Raw genomic sequence first — 1,348 nt, forward strand, 5'->3', positions numbered from 1 at the left:
CGACACTGCCAGTCCCGGTGAACGCCGTGGCGCCCGCCGGCGGGTAGCCCAACGGAGACGCGTACGGAAACGAAGGCGGGGAAAGCTCAGTCATCTTGGATCCCAGGTCGAAAAAGGAATAGGGGTTCGTAGACATGGACGGGTTGAAGAATACCCTCGCCGCTGCGGCCGCCGCTGCCGCCGCTGCCTTATCAGGGTTCCCAAGGGCGGACTCGGAAAGTGCTCCAGCGGAAAGCCCGTTCACTTTGAGCGCGTCGTGCTCCCCGAGATTGTAGGGCACCGGGAAAGAAAACTTATCTTTTTTCATCAGAGTCTTGGGCTTCCGCCTCGGTCTGTATTTATAGTCTGGGTGTTCCTTCATGTGCATCGCTCGCAGTCGCTTGGCTTCGTCGATGAATGGCCTTTTCTCAGACTCGGTGAGAAGTTTCCACTCCGCTCCTAATCTCTTGCTGATCTCGGAGTTGTGCATTTTCGGGTTCTCCTGAGCCATTTTTCTGCGCTGGGCTCTGGACCAAACCATGAAAGCGTTCATCGGGCGTTTTACGTGATCCATTGGCTTAGACATGTTGGCACAAATTCTCTCTGAAAAGAACAAAATAAATGAAATGAGCTAAACAACTTGAAAATCAGAACGAAATCACACACAGCGCTCCCTTAAAAAGTTAAGCAATCCAGTTCTGTTCGTTTAAGACACACAACAACTGCAGCTAATGTTTTGGCTACTCACCTAAGACTTCAATTCTTCATCCCACCGATGATTATCTTGTGTAAAGTACAAGTGGCAGCGTCCTTATGAGTGCACAACTTTATGTTTTCTGCTCCATGGTGGCATCCATCAGTGATACGCCTTTAGCAAAGAGGAGAGTGGAAGGGAGGAAGAAAAAAAAAACGCTGTCTTGTTTTCCTCTTGTCGCCTGAGACTGTCAAACACCACTCAGCAGCAGCATTTACGCAAGTGGATGATAACTCCCGCTTGCCCCATGTGAAATACAGGATTGTGTGGCAGGTAGTGAAAGTGCCACTGGCGCATGCGCAGTTGCGCCGCGCACGCAGACGACTGCTGAACGATTTTTAAAAAATCCCACCCTGTTTAAAGAGGAAACGCATCTCGTATTTTTTACATGTTTTGACTTTTTATTATGTGAGGATTTTTTTTTTTTTTTTATCTCAGATTAGTGGTCTCGGAGTTGTGTTCACCCATTAGCTCCATATTCTGGGTTAAATTAATTCTAATAAACAACTTGTCACATCGTGTTTAATTTAATTAAAGTAATTAACTTATTTACACGGCGACGGAGGCACCTAAAATACCTGCGGAGGAAAACGAGTATTCGCCTTTTGCCATTAC

At 47.3% G+C, this 1,348-nt stretch overlaps 1 protein-coding gene across 1 annotated transcript in view; it reads right to left on the reverse strand.

The window, feature by feature from the left end:
- Positions 1–1,063, reverse strand: part of sox21b (SRY-box transcription factor 21b) — a 2,314-nt gene extending 1,251 nt beyond the window's left edge. Inside the window, exons 1-2 of the mRNA XM_084725049.1 lie at positions 728–1,063; positions 1–582 (exon numbers count right to left, since the gene is read on the reverse strand). The exon at positions 1–582 is cut by the window's left edge and continues 1,251 nt beyond it. Coding sequence (XP_084581175.1) covers positions 1–565 — 565 coding nt within the window. The 5' untranslated portion in view covers positions 566–582; positions 728–1,063. The remainder of the gene's footprint in view (positions 583–727) is intronic.
- Positions 1,064–1,348: the final 285 nt, after the last annotated feature.

Source organism: Lutjanus erythropterus, chromosome 8 (genome assembly GCF_056507025.1).
Source record: "Lutjanus erythropterus isolate fLutEry1 chromosome 8, fLutEry1.hap2, whole genome shotgun sequence".
NCBI lineage: Eukaryota > Metazoa > Chordata > Actinopteri > Lutjaniformes > Lutjanidae > Lutjanus > Lutjanus erythropterus.